This window comes from Talpa europaea (assembly GCF_964194135.1).
Source record: "Talpa europaea genome assembly, chromosome: 3".
NCBI classification, from domain to species: domain Eukaryota; kingdom Metazoa; phylum Chordata; class Mammalia; order Eulipotyphla; family Talpidae; genus Talpa; species Talpa europaea.
In genome coordinates this window covers 146,391,787-146,414,976 of record NC_140069.1, presented here as the reverse complement: position 1 = coordinate 146,414,976, position 23,190 = coordinate 146,391,787, and the positions used below count along the sequence as shown (strand labels likewise).

Genomic DNA, 23,190 nt, shown 5'->3' with positions numbered 1-23,190 from the left:
AGTAATGTCTATGTAAACAAAACAAAGAGGTCTGAATACTTCAGCTTAACAAACAATTGATTTAAGAGCAGGGCATATTCTGAGTATCTTTTCTGAAAAGCTTGTTTACAGGGCTAGAAATTGAGTTGGTTTTAATTTTAAGAAGTGAGAGGGGTCATTAATAGGAACCATTTTTCTTCTATTACATAAATGCTGACTCAAATTTTGTGACTTAATTTAATACAGACAAATCACAACTTTAGCTCTAAACATCTATTTGCAATGTTATAGCATAAAATTTAAATATTTTGCAAAAAGAATGAAACACACCTTATTTCAAACAATAGGATTTTTTTTTTTTTGGCCACATACCATATAATAATACGCATTAAATATTTCTATTTACTCTTATAACATTACAAAGTTGTTCCTGGACGGTAACTTTAGTTTTCCAATAAGGACTGATGAAGTAAACAATCAAGGCAACTGAAACTTAAAGAAAATTCCAACTCTGCAAGTTAAAGGTATCTGTATGTCAGTATTTCTCATCCTGTGGACTGCAACATGTTTTTAGGTCATGCAACCTTTCAGTGGGGCATAGTAAATTTTTACTTAAAAAAAAAATATCCAAACTATCAGAGTGTATCTAAAATAGCAAGGTAAGTTATAGCTCACAAAACTTTGTTTCAGTAGGAATAAATGATGTAAAATGTTCTCTTTAAGAGCTGGTCAAAATTATTTGAACCTGGAGAACATTATGCTAAATGAAATAATTCAGACAAAAAGATGAATTCTTTGTGATCTCAAATATATGTGGCATCTAAAAGAGTTGGACCGAGCATGAATTGAAAACTGTAATACATTAATGAAAGAGACTGAACAAGATACAAATAAACAGAAAGATACTCCCTGTTCATGGATCAAGAAATTAATATTGATAAAACATTCCTAATAGCCAAAACAATCTACACAGTCAATGTAACCCCTTCAAAGTCCAAAGGCATTTTTTACAGAAAAAGAATACGTAATCCTAAAACTGTATGAAACCGCAAGAGACCCTGTCTAATCAAGCAATTCTGAGAAACAACAAAGCTGGAGACATGGTATTCTCTGATTTCAAACAATATTATAAAACTGCAGTAATCAAAATAGTGTTATATTCACATAAAATTAAGTACATAGGTCAATGGAATAGACTAGAGAGACCAGAAATGTGCCCATGCAAATACATCCAGATAATTTACCACAAAGGAAGTCAGAGGGTCTCCCTGGTGGCCCAGGGGTTAAAGTCTCAGTGCTATCAAGCTGTCACCAGTCACTGTGGCCTGAGTTGGATCCCCAGCCAGCTAGGGAGCTGGCACAGCAGACCTCTCCTGTCTCACCCGCTGCTCCCCTCAGCAGTGTATTTCAGCAAACCTGCCTGTTCTGCTCCCCACTCTGTCTCTGATGAGTCCTCTCACTCCCTGCACCTCTGGCCTCTGCTCCAGTTGTTCTCTACATATAAATAAATCTTTAAAAAAAGAAAAAGGAAGTCAGAATGCTCAATGGGGAAAACTAAACAGCCCCTTATGCCATACATAAAATTAGATCAAAATGCATTAAAGACTTGAAAGTAAGACCTGAAACTTTAAAACGTCTAGAAGAAAACATCAGCTTACTGCTGGGTGATGAGGTTTTGAATCTAATACCCAAAGCAAAAATAAACTATACCAAACTAAAATGCTTCTGCACAGCAAAAGGAACCATCACCAAATGAAAAGCAACCCACTGAATGAGAGAAAATATTTGTGAATTATATATGTGATAGGGGATTAATATAAAAACGGCCCCATACAAGTCAGTCACACAGACAATTCCAATTAAAAAATGGGCAGAGGATCTGAATACTTTTTCAAAGATAACATACAGATGGCCAACAATTACATGAAAAGGCACTCAGTATCATTAGCCATCAGTGAAATATAATAAAAACTGCAATCAAATATCACCTAAAACTTGTGAGAATGGCTATTATCAAAAAGACAAAGAATAACAAGAATTGGCAATGATGTGCAGGAAAGTGAAGCGTTGTGCACTGCTGGTGGGGATGTAAACTGGCTCAGCCACCATACAGTTTCCAGAAAAAATTAAAAATAGAGCTACTGTATGATCCAGCAATTCTCCTTCTGGGTATTTATCTGAAGAAAATGAAAATACAACCATAAAAAGATATATGTGGTCCCATGTTCACTGCAGTCTTAATTATAATATCCAAGATAAGGAAACAACCCAAGTGTCCATTGATGGATACATGGATAATGAAGATGCCACACACACACACACACACACACACACACAAATACTCTTTGGTCATAAAAATGAATTAAATGACGCCATTTATGAAAACGTAGAGAGACCCTGATGATATTATTCTAAGTAAAATAAATCAGATAGATAGAGACAAATACTATATGATCTCATTTACATTTAGAATCTAAAAATACCAAGTTCAGACCTCCCTGGTGGTGCAGCAGGTTGAGCGCCATGCTGTGAAGCTGTCTGCAGCCTCTGCAGTGCCCATTTGATTCCCGGCCCGCCAGGGAGCTACCCACACGGTGCGGCAGACCTCTCTGGTCTCACCCGCTGCTCCCCTCAGCAGTGTATTTCTTCAGTCTGCCTGTTCTGCTCCCAGCTCTGTCTCTGGTGAATCCTCTCACCCTCCCGCGCATCTGGTCTATAATCCTAGTGCTTGTATAAATAAATAAATCTTTTTTAAAAACTTAAAAAACACCAAGTTCGCAGGTATGGAGAAAAGACTGTTGCCAAAAGTGGGAAATGAGGGAGGGTGAGATGGTCGAGGGGCATTAAAGTTACCAACATTAAGTCATAATATAAAAAAAATGACGGGGATGTAATGTCCAGCATGGAAGCAAGAGTTAACTGTGTTGTATCACATATTTGAAGTTGCTGAGAGCAAATCTTAAAAGTTCTCATCACAAGAGAAAAATGTAGTATGTGTGGTGATGGATAAGTAAATGTATCAGAATTTTTACTACATTGATCATGATTATCATTTTGTAATGTATGCAAATATTGGATCAAGTTGCACACCTGGAACTAAGATAATGCTAGATGTCAGTGATACTTCAATGATAGAAGGAATCTAAGAAGTCAGACTGATAGTACCAGAGGTGGGTGCCAGGGCCTGGGAGATGTTGGCCAAAGGATTGTAAACCTTCAGTTATAAGAGGAAAAATTTCTGAGAAATCAAATAAACAGCATGGGCATCGTAGCTAATAATACTGTATCATGCACTTGGAATTTGCTAAAAGAGTAACAAGTGTCCTTGGCACACACACGTATGTACACACATGTGTACACACACAGACACACATAAAATAACTTAAGGAGATGGGTGTGCCAATTAGCTTGACTGTGGACAGCATTTCACAATGTATATGCATATTAAATCATCACATGTTACAGTTTCAACCTCACATTGTGAAACCTAAATACAATTACTTTTCATTTATCTATCAATCATACCTCAATAAAGCTAGAAAAACAATTAAAAAATAATCTATCTTCTACAGGATTCTGGACACCAAAGTGAAAACACAAATGACCTCTCATGAGCAGACACTTCTAGCATCTGACACCATTTGACACTTCCAGCATCTGTTCATTCATCACTCATCCCTTCTTAAAGTTAATGCATAAATATGTGTTCCCCAGACATTTCTAAATAAATATAATGGCATGGGGCCTCCCCAGTGGTGCAGCGGTTGAGCGCTGGGTTGCGAAGATGCCCGCAGCCTCTGCAGTGCCGGTTCGATCCCCGGCTGATCCCCGGCTGCTCCCCAGCCACCCCCCAGCCACCGGAGGAGGGTCCCACATGGCTCGCAGACCTCTCCTGCCTCCCGCTGCTCCCCTCAGCAGTGTCCTTTGGTCCTTCTGCCTGCTCTGCTCCCCGCTCTGGCTCTGGTGAATTCTCTCACCCTCCCGCGCTTCTGACTGTGCCCAGTGCTTATATAAATAAAATAAAAATAAATCTTTAAAAAAATAAATAAATATAATGGCATGTTTTATAAACTTCAGGGCTGCAAACTGGAAAATATTTTCATGGAAATACAACCCACTCTGTAAACCCAAGGTTACTCAGACTGAATCTTTCAAGCTGAGACCACTGTCCCTGACTATCAGAACCTGAAAATTAGTTGCAACAAGTAAGGACAAATAAAAGGAGAAGGCGAACAATATATTGAACATTCCCTAACTTCAAGGACTTATTTTTAATGAAGCACCAAAGGATAATGTTATCCCAGATGGACTCAAAAGGCTTTTGAACCATGTGAGTTACCTTTATGCTGGACCACAGAATTGATTAATTAAAAGCAAAACCAAGTTACAAGAACAAACTAACAGACTATGTATCGAGCGTCATAATTTGGCTTCTCAAATCACTACTTTGGAAGGACTGTGTGTAGCTGTGTATACACCAAATTGTTATTGGCAATGTTTTCCTATTCTAGATTGTCTGTATTTTCTGTCTATTGGCAAGTAAATTATTTTTAAAAGAAAGACTGAAAAATTGACATTTTTCAATGATCACATTCCTAAGACCAGGGTAGACATAATATAAAACTATTTCCTTCTGTTAGAGAACCAGAGACCTGGGATAACATATTTTTTTTAATTTAGTGTTGCCACTTATACTAAGTTATTCAGACATTTAATTGAATATGATAAAACACATGAAAATGGGGAGGAAAATTATTTTCTGTGGACTCTGTATTTGTTGTGTACCAGAGACCTTTGTTCTTTCTTTTATTTTTAATAAGTACAGCTTAAATAAGTTTAAGGTGCAGCTAGTTACTTATTCATTTCAAAAGAGCAATTATAACTGTTAAATTCTTAATGTCCACTATGTATTTAGAAGAAATATCTGAAACGCTAGCATATGAAAATATACCAAGCTATTTTCATGGTCATTTATCAGCGAGACTATAGAAGGTTTTTAGACTTTATGAGTTTCTCTACATCTATACAGATACTTGGATAAAAGCATAATAATTCCTAAAGGCCACTATTTTATCATACCTAAGCAAATCTATTATAGCAAACTAGTTGTTGAATATTGCATTCCTTTGTTTTTTAAAAATTTTTAATGAACAATTTAAATTAGATAAGCACACCCTGAAGTCCCAAATTAGAGCAGATTACCTTCGTAAAGGTTTCTTGATCACTGCAGTGAGATCCTGTTCTTTCCCTTGGTTCCTGCTGCCTGAAGTGGGCCAGGAGGCAGCCTCGCACCTTACGTGTCTACTCATCAGTAAAGACTCATCAGGGTAGGATTTAATGGGAGCTTCTCAACTGTGGTAAATATTTGTATATGTATTTGCTGTACCTGCTAGTCTGGTCTCTCCAGATAGTTCCTATTTGCTTTAAATTGCCTCAGGTGAACTTATGCTGGGAAGCAGTGATAAATAAGTGTAATTTTGATTGAACATGAATTGCCTGTTCGTTCTATTTTAGCAAATACAACTATAAGTAACTTCCAACTCTGCACATTCAAGGAAAAAAACAGAGCAAAGCAAAAACCAAAAAAGGAAAAAAATGAAGGTATTTCACAACAGCTTTCCATTTCAGAAAGTCAGGGACAGCATTGACATGGTCCCCACAAGTTGCTCTGACAGCTCGCACAGAATCACGAAGCCTGCGGTGCAGGGTGTTCTGGGTGTTCAAGGGGCCGCGGTGCTAAACTTGATGGATGCCCGAAAGTGCCTTGTATGTCCTAGGGGTTGTTCTATATGCTAGAGATGGAAAAGGCACCTGCAGGAGCTGAGGAAACCTGGCGCTGGGGGCTGGACACAACCATCTAACATGTCAGAACCCGCGTCACACCTGCGCACGGCATCTGCCATAAAGATGCAGGATCTGCTGTCAGTGCTGCCTCGCACGGCCCAGTCTCCACCAGGGTCAGCATTTGTGCAGCTGCCTAGAAGCCACGACAGGTGACTATTCCGTCCTGCGTGCGGATCTTCACTAAATAAAAAACACTCTCCGTTGTTATCTAACAGTTACCAGCGATCATGGCAGGAGCATCTAAGAACGGGGTGAAAGTTGTATTATTTATCACACCCATGTCATGCCTAATTTTTCTTTGTTTACGATCTCTCACTTTTTCATCTCAGAGTCCATTGTACCATATTTATTAAAACAGAGTTTGAGGTGGCAAAGTTGGGTCAGGTAACACCATCCCCTGAGCCGCAGCTCATCGCAGGGTGTGGACGGGGAGCGTATCCAGGCCTCTCTGAGCCAGTCTAACCTCGTGGGGACATAAAACCCAGTGTCCTCTGCCATCACCACTCACTTCTTTTCCCTAACTATTTGCATAAATTTACAAGATAACTGTGAAGCCCAAAGATACCACCTCCTCCCATTAGTAAACTCAACCTTCTTTATTTTCAGGCGCAAGATCCACTGTCCTGCTGCGTATGACCAGCATTTGTAGAAATGGAAGCTGTTGCCGCCTGAAGAGCCCCAGCTGGCTCCCAAACACGCCCTCCCTCACCTCTCAGAAAGTTTCCAACATTTGCTTATTTCTTGCACCCAAGACAACCAAGAAAATATCCCAAAAGCCTGAATGCAAGTAGAGACCCGAGCCCGGGGCACCAGCAAACCCAACAACACGCGCCCAAGGTCAGCGCGGAAATGGCCCCAGCAGGTTTGGAGCAAACACTGCGCAGATCTCACTCACCGGAGGAGATGTCCACTTGGCTCATCTTCGTCTGCGTGACGTTGATGTGGACACTCACTTTGCTTTCGGTGAGGTCAATCTCCACGGTGCCCAGATTGTCCGCCAACTGGCTGAAAAGCAGGAGACCATTGGGGTTCCACGTCCTGAACTGGAAACTGACGGAAAATAGGTCCTGGCCGAGCCGTCCGGGCACCTGCAGGTAGCTGGTGGCGTTGAAGAAGACGGGCACCGTGTAGGGCTCCACACATGAGAAGCTCAGATTCCCCTACGAGACAGGAGGGCCTGGGGTGAGGCACGCGTGGAACGAGACGTATCCCTGTGAGGCAGCAAAGCTCTGGTTCTGCAAACCTCACAAGCAGAGCTGAGCCTGTGCCAGATTCACACAGGCAGCAGCACGATGTGGATTCAGCAGCTGGAAACCTCCACAGGAGCCCCCTGGGGTGTGGACCTAATAGGGTGTGGCCCGGGCCAGCAAGTTGAGGGAGGGGGGCAGCGGACGGGATGGCTGGCTCTGGACAGGATGCAGGAATGGAACTGGTGGGCTGGAGTGTGGACCTCAGGGCTCTGAAATGGTGAGGAGCTGCCATGCCTCTGACCCCAGAGGGGTGGTCCATCAGCCGAGGGGGGACGGCCACTGCTGTCCCTCTTCTGGATAACTGTGTCCAGCACTCACCAATGCATCCGCCTCCTCTCAGTGAGAACTGGGGTCAGATTGTTGCTATTGACTCAAGTGACATTATGGGGCAAATATTTGTTGGTTTTTACCCCTTCCCTCATATATATGCATTGATAATAACTAGTTGGCATCAGCATAATTGTGATTATTTCAGATTACTTTGCTGTCCAACTCAAAATCTCATTTAAATTCCCCCAAACTGGGCCTCCCCGGTGGCACAGCGGTTGAGCGCTGGGTTTCAAAGCTGCCCGCAGCCTCTGCAGCGCCAGTGCGATCCCCGGCTGCTCCCCGGCCACCAGAGGAGGGTCCCACATGGAGCGCAGACCTCTCCTGCCGCCCGCTGCTCCCCTCAGCAGTGTCCTTCGGTCCTTCTGCCTGCTCTGCTCCCCGCTCTGGCTCTGGTGAATTCTCTCACCCTCCCGTGCTTCTGACTGTACCCAGTGCTTGTATAAATAAATAAATAAATAAATAAATAAATAAATAAATAAATAAATAAATAAATAAATAAAATTCCCCCAAACTATGCATCTATCACAATGCCATTAATTCCTGCGGAGAAAGTGGCATGAACGTACAAAATGAAAACAAAGCTTGCAATAAAGTCCACTTCTTTCTCCTTATACTCTTTAAAGCCAATTTCCCATCCCAGTGTCTCATTACCTTCCTTTTAAAGACTTGAAAATCTATATTTGTTTTCAACATCCTTTATCCCTCCACAATATTTTAAGGAATACAGTTTGGTGACAGTTTCATCTGGCTAATCAATTTTCTCTTTTAGAACATTTCACATCTGTCCCCAGATGCACACTTCTTCCATTTCAGCACACCAACCATTAAGCCCAAGATAGGTTGTCACTTTGAATTAATATTCAAATTTAATTTCCACTCTACCTTCAGAGATGATTATTTTTGGACGCTTACTTTTACCAATAATAATCAAAGTGCTATAACTGACCACAATAGCTATGTTGGGGGATGCCTCCCCCAATGAAATTGATTGAACATGAACTGCCTGTTCATTCTATTTTAGCAAATACAACTATAAGTAACTTGTGCTCTACTAAATGTCTTTATTGCTCAAGTTAAAGCAGCATTTACACCACAATGTAGTCTGCAGTGGAAGCTGCCTTTGGCATGAGTCTCCACGGTGAAATTCTGGAGTCTGGGTCACCTCATCTCAGCGCCAACTGGGAGAGTTGGGTAGAATTAACACTACTGCTCCTGAAACTTGCAAATAATGGAAAGGGTACACTGATCATTTGAATTCTGTATCTCTTTATCTTAAGCAACAGTTTCTGAGAAAACACAAGTCCCCTGCTGCTGTTTTCTACTAAACTTTAAATCACACATGTATCAGGGCTGCCCTAAGTAAGAAAGACTACAGCCTGGAAGGTGACCATGACCTTGGGCTCGTGACTGTGAACCCAGAGTCTATGCTCCCCACTCACATTCCATCACTGTGGGAAGTTGTTTTTCCAGGTTAAGTCTCAGTATCCTCATCTCCAGGATGTTTATAATATCTCACTTACAGTATTTTTCTCAGATGAGCAGGCATGTAACATTTATACCATAGTGGTGCCGCCTGTGATATTGAAATATTTCTCTGTATTCAATATGTTTTGTGTCATAACTTCATCAAAATGTGATTTTTAGCTCAGTATAAACTCACTATTTTGAAGAAAAACAATTAAGAAATATTTACAGTTTTTTTTTTAAAGATTTAGTTATTTATACAAGCACTGGGTACAGTCAGAAGGTGAGGGTGAGAGAATTCACCAGAGCCAGAGCGGGGAGCAGAGCAGGCAGAAGGACCGAAGTACACTGCTGAGGGGAGCAGCGGGCGGCAGGAGAGGTCTGCGCGCCGTGTGGGACCCTCCTCCGGTGGCCGGGGAGCAGCCGGGGATCGAACCGGCGCCACAAAGGCTGCGGGCAGCTTCGCAACCCAGTGCTCAACCGCTGCACCACTGGGGAGGCCCGAAATATTTACAGTTTTGTCCTAGGGTCGCAGTGAGCCCAACACCAGCATGATGGAAAATGCTATGATTTTGTTGTTGTTGTTCAATAGTTCATAGAAAAAAGACTCACTTATTTTTCTATGAACCATTATTTTGGGGGTGAAAGAGACTTACCACATTTGATGGCTCCAGTTTCTTCCTTCTTGCAAGATCAGTTATGTTGACGCCATTGTAGTTAATGCTTTCCATGCAGCCTTTGAAATTCTTTCTGCTGCTGGAGCTTGGCTTGCCAGAGAAAGGTATGCCTCCAAAGGTTATCTTCGGGAAAAAATAAAATGTAAACATTCACAGTGGATTTGGCTTTAAAAAATAACCTTCACAATAGATTAGAAAAAAAAAAAACATCAATACAGCCAAAGCCATTCTGTCTATCTTAACCAAAGTATACAGGTAATTTTTTACTGCCTCCAAAACCTGTTGTATATGAAATGATGTTGCTATTAAAGCGCATAACAGAATCATTAATTCTGACAATGAAATTATAACTTAAGCAAGAAAACTGCAACAATCTCTTGCATTTTTGCTACTCAAAAGACATTTTATAAATTTTCCTGGGAATGTTTTAGATTTTATGCAGCAAACTTCCTTTATTAATATTAAAAATACATTTCTATATTTATCATTCAAAGACATACTATCAGTAAAAACTTCCCAGCATGTTGAGATAACCAGCACTAACATTTTAAGCTCATGATATTGTAGCCAAAAGCAAGGAATATTGTATTTCTCCTATGTGTGTCAATTGCAGCCCAATGACCACCAGATTAAAAAATTCATTAGGCTTATTGGGGGCTATTATGTGAGAGTGCAGGTTTTAAAATATTTTAGGTCTTTGCAGTCCTAAGGAATGCTTCTTCTTGGGATTCTATGTCTATTATTACCTGTAAAAAGACTGTATTTTTCTATATTTTGGCCAAATTGCACTATGATAGTATAAATCCCATGTAGTACAAAGTTATACCATATATGTATATTATTTCATGATATATAATATATAGCCAATAATAACATCTACTTCTAATACGGAATTACCAGTAAATGAATCCTAATAGTAATCATAGCTTTGAGATAAAAATATATAAGCCAGATGCTCTATCTTTCAATTATTATTCAATGTTATCATTACTGATGTTTTTTACAAAGTTTTGAAAATGTAAGCAATAGTTAAGACATCTGTATCTGAAACATCAAGTCGCTGAAATGGCAGGACTTCATATTTGAAACACAAGACAAAATCTTTGTTTTTTAGGAGAACACTAGAAAATGATGTTCTTTAGTGTGATGGAATTTTTAATTGCTTAATTTGTTTTATGGGAGAAAGCGCACAGTAATAATGGCTTATAAGAATATATTAAAAAAAGGCCTCACTTAAAATAAAATTGAATTTATTCATATTGATTAGGTGAACTCATTGACCATAGTTTTCGTACAGGGGAAGAACAGGCGAAAACTGGGGATAGATGAAAAAAGCAATTAGTAACAACGACAGGAATAGGAGGCAGTCATCTGAAACAGCAGCGTATCTGGAGACACGCCTTCACGTGTCAGGGAACAGCTGAGTGCTGTGTGGGCGTAACCAAGACCAAAGGTAAGAGTGACTGACACAAACTACACGCTGTATTTCCTGTCCGTAATTTTCTTCCCCAGGTGATAGACAGTAAGTAACACACTCTTGCGTGCTTAAGGCAATATAGCAGCATGTTATGAACAATTACTCAATGCAAGTTTTAAATGATGTTTTATTTCTTCTCCACATGCACCTTTTCTTTACGGACTTTCATTTTTTTTTACAGATTTATTTTTATTCATTTATGCATAGAAGAGCTGGGGTGTAGGCCAGGGTGGGGTTGGAGTGAGAGGATCCACCAGAGACAGAGTGGGGAGCAGAACAGGCAGATCTACTGAAATACACTGCTGAGGGGAGCAGCGGGGAGACAGCAGAGGTCTGCTGTGCCATGTGGGTCGGCTCCCTGGCCGGGGGCAGAACTCAAGCCTCAGTGGCAGGTAGTAGCTTGACAGTGCTGAGACTAACCCCTACGCCACCAGGGAGGTCCCATTCATTTTCTTTTAAGAGGATAAGCTCACCACTTCTTACCACATGCCTGGAAGGTGGGATCCCTTATCTCTAACTAACAGTGAGTGGACCACAGTCACCACAAAGAAAAAGTAAAATAGATAAACAGTTATTTTTTAGAACAACCCTCCTCCAGGCCTCTCTGCCTTCGGCAACACCCCACAAGCCCTACTCGAGGGACAGATTACAACTTAAATCTATTCTGGACTGATTTAACAGCCCTGCTCTTCAAATTGTTACTTCTGCACCAAAATGTTTAAATTTCAAATACTCAGAACTAAAAATTGAGAAGAATAAAATGGCACATTAAAGTGTGTATTATGTTTTCTTTGGAGAGCACAAGGCAAGAGCAGGCAGGTGGGAGGGAAAGTTGCTCAGCACAGGGGAGACCAGGCGCCAGGTGATGGCACCTGCTCGGGCAGGTACCTCATAGTCCAAGTCCAGGTAGTCGAACTCCCCGTTGGTGCGGAAGTGCTGCAGGCTCCGGTCCAGGGTGAGGTTGATGCCCCGGCCCTGGCGCTCGATGACCACTGAGTGCCAGTGGTGGTCGTCCAGCAGGCTCCCGGTCATCACAGACGTGTGGCCATAGATGGGGCCCAGCTGGTTGCTTCCTGAGTCACGGGAGGAAAAAGAGTCAGTGACACCTCCGCTCTGAAAGGGGGTGCACAGCCCACACCTGCAGCAGAGCCGCGGCAGAGGACTCACGTTCCTCTCAACCTGCACCTGTCAACATGGGAAAACCAGCTTGTCACTACACTTACAAAGTTGTACATGCTAAGGACACAGACGTTATTTAAGATCGAAAAAAGTCTGCTTCCTTTTCTTTTTTTAAAGATTTATTCATTCATGCATACAAGAGCTGGGGCACAGGCCAGAGATGTGGGGGTGGAGGGGTGGAGGATTCGCCAGAGACAGAGTGGGGAGCAGAACAAGCAGACGGACTGAAATACACTGCTGAGGGGAGTAGCGGGGAGACAGGAGAGGTCAGCTGCGCCACGTAGGTGGGTTGCTCCCTGACTGGCTGGGGATCGAACTCTTGCTGCAGAGGCTTTGGATTGCTTCATAGTACGGTGCTTAACCCCTTGCACCACCAGGGAGGCCCCCCTTTTTTTCCTTTACACTGCCATAGATTCTGGAGAACTGTAGATCCCAGGGGCCTGGGTCAGAGTGGGTTTCCATGACCCTGGCGAGGGACAAGGACAGCACCTGGGTGGCAAGGTTGCTGTGGATTCAGTGAATTAGCACCTGCGAGGGGCTTAGCACACTTCCTGGGCTTAGTGACAGCTGTGAAATGCTCCCTTTTAACAATCTTTTGTGGGTGGTGGAGCTGCTATTGGTCAAGCAAGCACAGAAGGCCGATTTTCAGTTGTCTCTAATTCCCAAAGTCAGAGGAAGTTATCTTTCAGGTATATCTTAGTCACAATGTAGCATCTAATGGCAAGCAAAATTAGCTCAACTTATACAATATAATAAATACCTGCAGAAATATCTATGTGGCTACCGTCTAGGTTTAAAAGAAGGTCTCCATGGTAACAAGACTGTAAGAGTAAAAGGTTGTGAGAATCTAAAATGGCTACTAAGGTCAGCTCTGGACACTGTTTAAATATTTTATATCATTGTCTATTTGTCTCATCAATTACTGGTTATTATAGTCAGGAAAAACTAAGTAAACACTATAAAACATAATATGGGTCTAGAATAAATAGCAAAATAGAAATGAAAAGAAATACATGATTTACTGAAGCATTAAATTACTTTCCTTTTTACACATTTAGGGTGATAATGAGACTTACATGCTACATTTTCTGCGGTTTTCCTAGATCACATTTTCTTCCCCTTCGGTGATGACATCAAGTATTGATGCGTGACTGTAATAGTGTGTTCACAGGTGTGGGGAGAGGGAGAAAGGAAAAGCAGGGATAATGACAGTGCAAGAAATGAGTGCAAGGACTTAGGCCAGAAGCCTGGCATTTGGGTCACGGCTGACGGGATGGGCTGACGTGTGAGTGTGTGTGAGCCCACGGCTGGCACAGGTGCTGGTGAGTTGATCCATCAGAGAATAAACTGTGAAGTGCTGAGCATCTTTTTTTGGGAGGTCACATGGCTGCTTACTTGTTTCTGAACAGTTACACCTTTATAAAGAATAGTGGTTTTTAAAAGGCTTCTCTGTTTCAATTTATTTAAAAAAATGATTTGAAAAAATAAAGCTAAGGTTTCCTCCAATTGCTATGAGAGTGCGTGTGTGCAAGTTTTCCTAAGTACCTACATTTAGGTTTCTGGTTTCTCTGCCCTTCCTCCCTTCTACCTTTTACTCCAGATCCTACCAAAAATAATGTTTGGTTCTTCTACCTTCCACAAGGTAATACATGAATACATGCTCACTATTAGAACCACAGAGCATTGTGAATAATTGATAACTAAAACATTAATCACTCATCTCTACTATTACAAAGTTCAATCTGTTTCCTTTCATATTTTTCCCCATATCCATTTGATTATATATACATATGTATATAAATATACAAATACTGACATTATATTATTCACTCTACAGTTTTCATTTAAAAATGATAGTTTTTCTCATATAATTAAAATTATTCACCCACATTTTACATGGATATCAACTTATTTCCATACATTTAGCTTTCGTTCTGATTCTTCACATTATTATTAATATGGAAAAGTATATCCTTGGTCTTAAATCCAATAGTCATTTTTTATTATTTCCTTACTATTACTGGACCAAAATAGACATTTTCAATATCTGAAAATATAACAGAAACTCTTCCCTGAGTTCAACTCATTCTCCAGCCAACATTTCATTTCTCTGATTCTTCATTTCCAGTTGATTCTATTTGAAATATTCATTTTCAGGCCTCTTGCTTTTCTTCACCTATGATAATGAAGCCATAGACTGTTCTATTCCACCAAGCGTAAATCAACAGAAACCTTTGTTGTCAAAGTCAATACTGACTCTTCTGTCTTCATCTGATGTGGCATTTAGGTGAATGCAATCCTGCCAGCCCTCTCTTCTCTCCCTGCTCTCCAGAACACCACATCTTCTTATTTTCTCCCACTTTCTGTCCTCGCCTCATCTCCATTTGTACACCTTCTCTTCTCACCCTCGTATGAGCAACTCAAAAAAAATGCCCAATAAGCAATAAAATTGTACCACATTCAAACTATTTGACAATTTCTCTTTCAGAGTAAACTAATAATCCTCTAATAGAAGAAACTCTACAGAGAAAATAGAGCTTTCTCTGTTTCTGAAAATGGGACTAATAATGTACATTTGCAGCTCAAGTCCACACCCTAGGGATTATCCTTTATTTATTCTCTTTCCTTCCTACTCTACACCCCATCCATTACAAATCATGTTAAAGTTGCCTCGAAAATCATCTCCTAAGCAGACCTACTTTTCTGCATCTCCACTGAAGTCACACCTCCTGCAGCTTGTACCACACTGAAGTCTGGCTGTAACTCTCAGGTTGACAGAAGCATTTTCACTTAAGAAGTCTCAGTTGACCTCTAAAACTAAGGGCAAGATGCCATATAGTTTAAAGCCCACCTATAGTCACTCATGTTTAATATAATATCTAAACTCATTGCCCTGCCCTCTATAATCCCACAGAATCTGGATAATCTAATCCCCAAAGTATTGGATTTCATCGTCTATCCCTCTTACTAGGCTCATCCATATGACTTCCTCCATGCTCCTTAGAATTTCCAGTTTTTGTCTTAAGCCAGACCTTCCTCTCCTAAAGCTCTTCCTATATTTTCATGACTAATTTTTCCCATCACTCATACCTCAGAGAGGTCTTTCCTGACTATTTATGCTAATGCTGGCCACTCTTAGCGCCACAGAACCTTTTATCATAATAACCTATTCAACTGATTTAGTACTATGTGCTTGAAGTCATTTCCTTTAATTTGACTGTTTTAAAATAATAATAGATAGATAATATGCTGGCTGACTCCTCCACTAGGTCATAAACTTCATGAACTCAAAGACTTTTATTTGCTCACAACCATATTGCAGATACTGGTAGAATAACTTGCATAGTGCAGATGTTTAATACTATTTTTTGAATGAATCAGATATCAATACATACCAACTACTATGGAGTAAAAGTGAATTGACAACATAATGGGGACTATTTTTACAGTTTGCATTTTATAGATTAAGTAGTCATTCACAATTATTAACAGGAATATTAATAAAGGGGAAGAGAGATACCAAAAGCCACCACCCACCTAAGTTTAAGCTGAAGACCAGCTGGGCTTTCTTCAGCTCCAAAGTGATATAATCCCCTTGCTGTCCTTCTCCATGCAGGATGACCCCTTCACTTTCAGAGGTTTTAAATTTCAAGGCGATGACATCTTTCAGTGTTTTCATCTTCTTGTTTCTGAATCTATATGGCAAGACAACATGGCCATCAAAGCTGATAACATCAGCCCCTAAAAGAAGAAATAAATAACATTTTAGTTACTTATCGTGTGTTGCCATCCAGCATGAAGTTTAATTCCTTCCAATGGGTATCTGCACAGAATAAATAAGAAAGAAGTATTTTTCCTGAAAAATCTAGAAACCTGTATTGTTGTTCTACTTCTTGTTTTGGCTTAGTGTGTACCCTGAAGTAGATTTTTTTTTGTGGGACCCTCGCTGGTGGCTGGGGATCGAACTGGCACTGCAGAGGCTGTGGGCAGCCTCGCAATCCAGAGCTCAACCACTGCGCCACCAGGGGAGGCCCTGAAGTAGATTTTTATGCAGATGATGTGTAAAGGATGATCATAGAAATATCTATCAAAATAAAATCCCGCTTCAATTTTAATACTAAGGACATAAATTCTATTGATTTATCTGCTTCAAATTTTAACTTGGGAGGCTGGTGTTTAAAAAAGTAAAAAATATTTTAATCACAGGGGTATTATGAGATTTTAATGTTTTCCTTCTTAAATGAGGCTAATTCTTCATGATTTTTAAATCTACATCTTACTCACAAATTTGCTTTGACACAAGAATGACACACTTGCAAAGCACAGTTTGACACTATGCTTATTTTCCTAAAGGCTTTTATAGGCTACTACATTTTAGTAAGTTTTGTTAGTACTCAAAGTTCATAGCTAATCACACTTTCAGAAGTTTCTAACAATCTTCTCCTGATCCTCACATCTGTCTCAAATCCCGTATTTGCACCGTAGTTTTGGGATGGAGAATTAACAAAACTAAGTAAAGACATCCTCACCTACATTCAAGTTGCAGAAATATCTATCTTACTACAACTAGAGTAGTTCTGATTTTATTTAGAGAGCTTCACTGAAGATGTGAAATTATATAAATATTTTAGAAGGAAAAACCATTCTGTTCCCATCCCCAAGACAGGTGTGGAGCTGATTAGTTTCATCCCTGCTATTCATCCACATCAGATATGGACAATGAGATGATCTCATTTATGCACTGTTGATGAGTGAATTTCTCATCCCCAGGATGGCTCAAAGGCCAGTGATGATGATTCAGATCAAGCTTTAAGTACCAACAGAAGCTTAGTTACCACATTTAGATCTTTACCACTAAAAATGTTTTCACCATTTCTTGAGTTTTCAGTTTAAATCATAGAAAACCTACTCAACCTGGAAGTTTTAATTAGTTTAGAATTATAAGCCAGGAAGAAGCCGATCTCTCAGTTAGGGGTAAGGTCTTGCTAAAGACAGGGAGACACAAATTGTCAGGGGATCATTTTCTCAGCACATGGCCTAGTTATCTGGCATCTGTCTGCTTCAATCTCACAAGGACACTTGGGGTCCTAAGTGATAAGAGTGAGCACCCCTCACAGCTTCTGGCAGAGCTGCACTCCTAGGGCTGTCTGCCATCCAGGTGCTATGAAGTCACTGCTAGGAATTCATCTATTTCAAACAGTACTTAAAAGTATAGCTAGTTTTTCCCTTCAAATCATCAATGGCTTGTCAAAGTTTTAAAACTATTTTTATTATCTTGAATAATTATGTTTTTAAATGTTCATTTACAGAATCATTACATCCTAAAATTTTCTGAAAGAAAAACAGAAATTTGGACTTGAACTTTTCATCCGTGTAGCCAATTCTTTACTGCTCATAAAAAGGCTTTCTTAATCAACAGAATTCTGTTCTCTGAGACTATGAATCACAGGGTTTATTTTACTATAGGGAAAAAAACAGCCATTAAATTTTGGCTTCTGTTAACACTGCAAAGCCAATTAGACTTTAGCTTAATCATCTATACTGTCACAGCTGAATTCCAACTGCAATATCTTTGTCATCTGTGATGAGAGATACAAGAAAGAGTAGGCTGATGATCAGATCCCAGGTTGAATTTATAATCCAGCAGTTGGTAGAAATTACTTTTTGTCTTGAAAAGTGAATAAATGAAAAGTCAGAGGAAAGAGTAAATTCTGAACTCTAGAAAGTAATTTTGCAGTCAATTTTACATCAGTGACAGGTGAGTAATAGACACATCACTGTTTTATACACCTTCAATATATATTAATTGACATAAAATATTTCCCATTCATCTCTCAGGAAGTAAATGCCCACTGAACTTAGATAGAAGAAAGAATTCACTGCTCCTTTATTTTCTCCTAAATCAAAATCTACATTCAATTCCAGGTACAGAATAGTGGCTTATGCAAATGTTGATGCCTTTCTGTTTTACTTGTAGGGCAATAGAAAAGATCAGAAAGGATCAGAATGATTTGTTTCTTCACATAATTGTAGGATATTAACAAAACATATGGAATACTATTCTCCAGACCAAGTCTCATCTTACAAATGCACTGTGGCCAGGGGTCAGTTGAGATACTGGTAAAATCCTCTGCAAGCCAGATCACTCACATCCAGAAATCCAAGTGATTCTTGTGTACATGGGTTAAATGCTTGCAAATATCAGCAGCACAGGGATGTGAGCTCAGAGTTGGCTTCAAAATTACAAAATTCCTAGAAGTAATCTCTGATACACAACGCATAGAGTAACACATACCATGCCATATATTTTCAAGAGATTTTGGGATATTGTAAAATTCATCAGAGTTTAGTACCATTTTCCACTAAAGTACATTAAAATTTTATTTGACATTTAATAATATGCTGTGCTTATTTTGGGACAAGCCACCTTCCCCCCCCCCCATTACCCTGATTGCATATCACTCCCTAGAATTAAGTTTTCTATGCAGTGATTAAATATGTATGGTTGAGCTGTTTAAGCAATCTCAACAACAATAATGGCTAGTCAAAGAGAGAGTGCAAAATCACAGTGCTTCCACAATTTGTTTCTAACAATAACTCAGAGAGTTGGTAATGTGCCCAATTCATCAAATCATCATGGTAGAAAGACTTTTTTCTTTAATTTCATTGTTACTTAGTCTGTACTTTCAGAATGGTTAACTTGTAGAAGTGTTTACCACCTAAAGATTTAAATATTTTTTTAAAAAATACCTTTGCTATATTTTTACTATATGTCTAATAAATGATTATTATTAAAGGCATTTTTAATTACAGAAGTAGAAAATGTAAGTGAATCCTAAACACAAAAATACACTAATGTTGATGAGTAGCAGATTAGTGCATATCCTTCTAGATTTTATTCTTTTATCTATGTGCTATATGGAATAACAATAATTTATAGCATATAACATAAATCAATTAAATGATTTATTTACAATTATAGCATAGAGAGAGCAAAATATTGCCATTTTCTATATCATTCCAGTATTTTTTGGTTTGAAATATTTTTCTACAATAAAATTTTTAATAGCCACATAGTATTCCATTGTACACATGAACTTCAGTTTTAAAAATGGTTCCTATTTTGTACAGCTAAGTTATTTGTAATTTTCCCCAAGTCCAAAATTTCTGTAATGAACATTCTTGTAAGAGTCATGAAGACATAAACAAGTCCTTACTTTCTAAAGTGACATTGCTCAATTAAAATTATTGATAAAGTTGTATTGACAAGGTAGTATGGGAACTTACAGTACAGATTTCTGTGGTCTAAATGCTCAAGTCACTTTTGAGAATTTGAAACATATCTCTGAAATTAAAGTTTAAAAATACTACAAGATGGCATTGGCTTAGTCTCACAATTTTTACATAAATGCAAAACTATTATATATTCTTCAACCTAGTCACCTCCTCTGAGTCAGCATGCTTAAGAAACTTTTCTAGCCTTATCACGAAGCCCAGTATTTAAAACAGCACTGAAAAAGTGGGTCCTCGCTAAAGACTTCTGCAATGATTGCATGTTGTCTCTCATTTCTCAATAAATTGCATTAAAGTTCAATAAACACTACTGTTTTATTAGTTTTCCTTAACAATCAGAGATTGGGAAAAATTTCAAGAATCACTCTGATTCCCCTTGGTGCCACAATTAGTGGTGTATATGAGGTTCTAATTTTCAAAGAAAAGGAAAGGCCATATCAAACTACTTTTTTGTGTTGACAGTGGTGGGGGAAAATTAACTCCATTATTATCAATTATTATTAAATTAACAGACATTAAATTTATCTCCTCTCATCTGCATACAGTTTCAATCTGATTAATGTCTTTCTTCCAACCCACTGCCTTCTCTTTCCATATTTCTGTGTTCTAAAACTAAATAAATAAAGTTGATTCTAAAATGTCGGTAAGAGCTAATTAGAGTAATAGTGGCAGCAAATGAGCCTTCTCCAAATCCTTTAACAAATGATGAGGAGATGGATTCTGAAAAGTTGTTTCTATTTGGGGACAAATAAAACAAACACCATCATTTCTCTCTAAAATCTGTTGCTCTGCACTCAAGTGCTTGATAACTCATGGTAGAACAGCAACGATGACATCAGAGGAGTTGGATTCCATTTCTCAAAAACATTTGAACTCCGACAGCCAACTGCCTGGAAGTCTGATGCACGTGGGTCTTGCACCAGCACTTCTTACTCATCCAACACCTAACTCTTTTCCTGGTTGCACCGTGCATGTCCCTGTGCCTATTTATTATCTAGTTAGTTAAGATGCAGACCAGGGATTGTTCTTAATTCCTACCACTCTGGGTACCCACTTCCAGTCAGTCCCAAGTTCTGTGAAATTTAGTACTTTTGTGTATGGCAAATATATTGCTCACTGTTTACATGCACTGCCTCCAGGCCCCATTGCATCTTACACCATCTATTGCCTTGGATAAGTCCCATCCTCCAGTCTCATTTCCCTTAGATCTATCCTCCACAAGAAGGATCTAGACAGATCTTTCTGAAATTAACCCTTTTGCAGAAAAACTTCAGGGCAGCCTGCAGGACTCCCCTATCACAGAGCTCCAGCCTTCCCTGGGCCTCCTATTTTGCAGCCATCTCTCTCTTTAGATGCTAATGATGGCAACCTGAACCCTTCCTTCTCCTGTGCCCTTCCTCCTGCTATGCTTCCTTTCTCCTGAGAACAGCAATTACAAAAATTAGTTTAACTTTCAACATCCTATGAGCTCTAGATAAAGCTCATCTACTAGAAAATTTTTCCTGAAGTGAAACAGGCCTGGCCATTGTCCCAGAGCATCCCCGTGAGATTGCTTCACCCCCTCGTCGGCTGTGAAATCATCTCTTTATGGGTCTGATTTCCTCTGTGGACTTCACGCTCTCCTCAGGCACAGACTCTGGATTGTTCCACTCTGTCTATTTAGCACAATATACACTCCTTAGACTGAGTTGAATGTTGCTGATACCTGAGACAAGATAAAAGGAAAATTCTTTTGTTTTTGTTTTCCTTCAAAACCATACCTGGAGCAGTGCAGTTTATTCTCTGAGTTGAGAGTAACATGATTTAATAGCATGCGTTTTATGTAAACATTACAGCTGTGAGTTTTGGATATGAATAGTTGAAATGTGAAATGCTTTCATTTTATTCATACTGTTTGTAAGTAACAGTTTATAAGTCAAGGCTAAAACATCGAACTCCAGCATGTGTTTAAATACAGTATACCTATTTCCCTTTTAATTAGATGTATTTAAGAGAAATTCACCTAAAGATTAAAATTTCTATCTTTTAAACCAAGTGATTTTACACTAACTTGAGATATTTATTGACAGTCTAGTATATTCTCTAAAGAAGAAAGATGGCTTTGCTCCTCTATAGTTATTACTGCACTGTGTCACTTTTAAAAAAAGCTATCATGTGTGCCAGGTCCTGACTGGTTAAGTATGTGGGTAGTCGAACAAGACACAGGGAAATATAAGCCATTTTTTGAAATTAGAATATTCAGCCTCAAAAGACAAAAAAATTGAGATGCTCCATCTCCCCCCCAAAATGGTCTTCCACGCAGACACACAAAGGACGCCAGAGAATCAGCGACCCGCTTCTGAGCAGGGTTACTGCTCTAATACAGCTGATAATACAGAGATAATAAGCAATTTCTGAAAATTAGCATAAAATCTATTTGTAGGAAATCCATGTGGAAGCTATTTTTATTTATTTTTGCAAATCGAAAAGTCCAACAAATTAAACTTGCCTTCCCTGTGATAACATTGCTGCTTATACTGAAAATAACTCTAGGTTCTGACCACACACAATCTATTTTTCTGCTGGGAGGACACTATCTAGAATTATAAATCCTACAGAAATGTCCCACTGACGAAGAAAAGGAACCAACATGAAGAAACCCCTTAGGATGTCTTATCCTAACTTTTTTTTTTCCAGGTCGCTGGGTCACTACTCAGTTAAAGTTGTTTCTGCTTGTTTCCTTTTCAAACCTTGCAGTCAAGGTTGGCGCCAGCTCTGCATGGCACACAGGCCGGGGGACGGCAGGCTGCAGGTGGGTGAGTCTGAGGCTCTGTTTTTATGGTAACTGATGTAAAGCTGAAGAGAAGGTAATTGTTCTGTGTCAGTTAAGGGGGACAGTGCACGGAGTTGTGGGGTGGCAGCAACTGCCATTTCTTGAAGCTGCTTCCACTTCTTGGCTTTCCGTGTGTGTCAAGCAGGCCTGTGCCCTTCTGTTCTCTGACAGGGGCCTTGTGCTGCTCCCGGATTGTCCCTCCCAGGGCCAGTCAGTCCCCAAGGATGACAATCAACTCACCTACTCCCCTCCAGCAACTCCCCAAACACACAGCAACAGGGAAGGGAGCAGCAGCCCAGCCCCCTGCCCCGTCAGGCTCCAGGCCCTCAGCTACCTGCTCAGTCGTCCAGGGTTGCGCTTACTGCCCGCTGCAGTCACTCAACACCCCCCCTCCTGACCCTAAGTCTGAACCCACCTGCTCCTGCCGCCTGGCTGACCCTGGGGACTCCGCTGTGTCCCCGATGACGGGGCACCTCTTATTTGTGGGCATTGTGAGTAACAAGCTGTAAGAAGAGACATTTTAGTGGTGGTTGTTTCTGTTACGTTGGCCTGCCTGTACCTCACATTTTCTATTTTTTTTTTACTATGTTTTAAAATTACCAGATGGTCTTGCTCTATGTCCAACACGCCCTAAATCACCCACTGCAGAAAGTTATCTAACTGTATCTTAGAATAAAAAAATCAGTTTTGACTAAAGAAACCTATCTTAGAACTACCAGCGAGGGTTGGTTCATAGATCTTCAACAAGCACCTTCAAAGCAAATTTTGGAAACCATTGTCCGGTGTCTAGACAATGTGTCTAGACAATGTGTCCGGTGTCCAGCACTGACTCAACTATCTCTGACACACACAAGACGACAGGGCTGCTGATGCAAAGGGGAGAGC

The 23,190-nt window shown here is 39.8% G+C and overlaps 1 protein-coding gene across 1 annotated transcript in view; it reads right to left on the bottom strand.

Annotated features, from left to right (window-relative positions):
• The window catches only part of CNTNAP2 (contactin associated protein 2), a gene marked incomplete at both ends in the record, with an annotated part of 1,573,870 nt that overhangs the window by 786,485 nt on the left and 764,195 nt on the right, over positions 1-23,190 (bottom strand). Inside the window, 4 exons of the mRNA XM_084230860.1 lie at positions 6,719-6,983; positions 9,524-9,667; positions 11,910-12,094; positions 15,738-15,941. Coding sequence (XP_084086986.1) covers positions 6,719-6,983; positions 9,524-9,667; positions 11,910-12,094; positions 15,738-15,941 — 798 coding nt within the window. The remainder of the gene's footprint in view (positions 1-6,718; positions 6,984-9,523; positions 9,668-11,909; positions 12,095-15,737; positions 15,942-23,190) is intronic.